The sequence below is a fragment of the Triticum aestivum genome, chromosome 6B, assembly GCF_018294505.1.
Source record: "Triticum aestivum cultivar Chinese Spring chromosome 6B, IWGSC CS RefSeq v2.1, whole genome shotgun sequence".
Lineage (NCBI taxonomy): Eukaryota > Viridiplantae > Streptophyta > Magnoliopsida > Poales > Poaceae > Triticum > Triticum aestivum.
In genome coordinates this window covers 32,685,775-32,687,668 of record NC_057810.1, presented here as the reverse complement: position 1 = coordinate 32,687,668, position 1,894 = coordinate 32,685,775, and the positions used below count along the sequence as shown (strand labels likewise).

Genomic DNA, 1,894 nt, shown 5'->3' with positions numbered 1-1,894 from the left:
TGCTGATAAAAGTGATCAGGAACACTAAAATGTATCTCCACTTGTACCAACTATTCCCATGGAGATACTCGTAGACCCTAGTTCTCTTTGGTGGCAAGCTTTGCTAAAAAGTTACTTCTGTCTTTGGTGGCAAGCTTTGCCAAAAAGTTACTTCTGTATAGTCATCGTCTACGAGATTTACCAGCTCCACTGTAAGAAATGGCAAGGCCACTATGCATTGTAAGAAATTCCACGTCAGAGTATATGTTGCTTCTGTATAGTCATGGTCTGTACGCAGGCATATGTTGCTGTAGCAGATTGTTTCCTCCACATGTCCATGGAGCCTTGGTTGTTTCTTAGGTTATTGATTTGCTTTGTACTACTGGATTTAGCTAGGAAAAATTAATGTACTAAGGTATACCTCAAGTTGTATTGGTTCTTGCATATAAGAAAAAAAAAACTGTATTGGTTCTCTTGTATCTCAACTGCATCTTTAGCGCTAGCTGCAAGTTGTTCCTTGAGACAAACAATTCTTTTTCCCCACTCCACCTTTTCTGCTTGTGGAGCTTCAGTCCCCTCGGCAAATGATCCCTGGCTTTATTTCTCACTCTCTTGTAAACAATTTATCTATTATCTGAGGAATAAAGTCTAATTGCTGTCAAAAACCTAATTACTTGCAGAATGCAGATCAATTGGTCGCTTCATGATCATAGATGAATCATTAGAAAAACTTTGCGCCTTCACAAAATGGGTCGCTTCGTGATCACAAATTACCTAGTGTAGCAGTACTACAAAGAAAAATTACCTAGTGTGGCAGTGCTACAAAGAAAAATTACCTAGTGTAGTATAAAAACATAATAGATGAAAAACTCACATGTCTCAATACTCAAGATGATGGTTGCATCTGGCATGTTCCTTGACTCTAAAAAAACGTGGGTGAACCACATCTAATTTATCTCTTCTTCTTTTTGCGAAAAGCCTCTAATTTATCTCAAGAAGCTAATCTGAATAATGCATTCTGAATTTCTGAACACTAGTTGGCAAGCTGTTCTTGGCTTCTTGCCATATGGATGACAAGTCCAGAGGTTCATTAGAGGTTCAAAATTAGACTTAAAATTAGAGGTTTCTGTCTGTAGGCTTAGAAACTACAGCAGTAGATAAAATGGCAGCAAATTAAAATTAGATAAACAGAAATTTGCTGACATAAACAAATGGCATCAAGAAGAGTCTGAACTGAAGCGACGCGCAAGCACAATGAACATTGATTCAAACAACAACAACATCACTATTTCTTTCAAGGCCGCGAGCAAGCAACACAATCCTTACAAAGATTGTAACATCATACTGCCAACTACGTACATACAGAACGCATGAAGCGACGAGGATCAATCCTAGCTGCCTAGGAGGAGGTGAACTTGGTGACGGCCTTGGTGCCCTCGGAGACGGCGTGCTTGGCGAGCTCCCCGGGGAGGACGAGGCGCACAGAGGTCTGGATCTCCCGGGACGTGATGGTGGGCTTCTTGTTGTAGCGGGCGAGCTTGGCCGACTCCCCGGCGAGCTTCTCGAAGATGTCGTTGATGAAGGAGTTCATGATGGACATGGCCTTGGAGGAGATGCCCACGTCTGGGTGCACCTGCTTCAGCACCTTGAAGATGTAGATCTTGTACGTCTCCACGCTCTTCTTGGCCTTGCTGCCCTTCTTCCTGCCCCTCGTCTTCCCCTCGCCGCCGGCCTCCTTGGACGCCGGCGCCCGCTTCTCCGCCTTGGGCTTCTTCCCCGCCGTCGTCTTCTCGGCCGTGGCCACCGGCTTCTTCTCCGCCGCCTTGGGTGCCATGGGTGCTGCTGGTGGTGGTGATTCGAGGGTGTGGTGGGGTGGGGTGTGAGGGGGGCTGCGGATGCTGTGGTGTGCAGAGAC

At 45.4% G+C, this 1,894-nt stretch overlaps 1 protein-coding gene across 1 annotated transcript; it reads right to left on the bottom strand.

The window, feature by feature from the left end:
• Window positions 1-1,208: 1,208 nt before the first annotated feature.
• LOC123135560 (histone H2B.2-like) lies at window positions 1,209-1,894 on the bottom strand. Its single transcript, XM_044554667.1, has one exon. It carries the CDS (start codon window positions 1,811-1,813, stop codon window positions 1,379-1,381), a length of 435 nt encoding a protein of 144 aa, XP_044410602.1. The 5' UTR covers window positions 1,814-1,894; the 3' UTR covers window positions 1,209-1,378.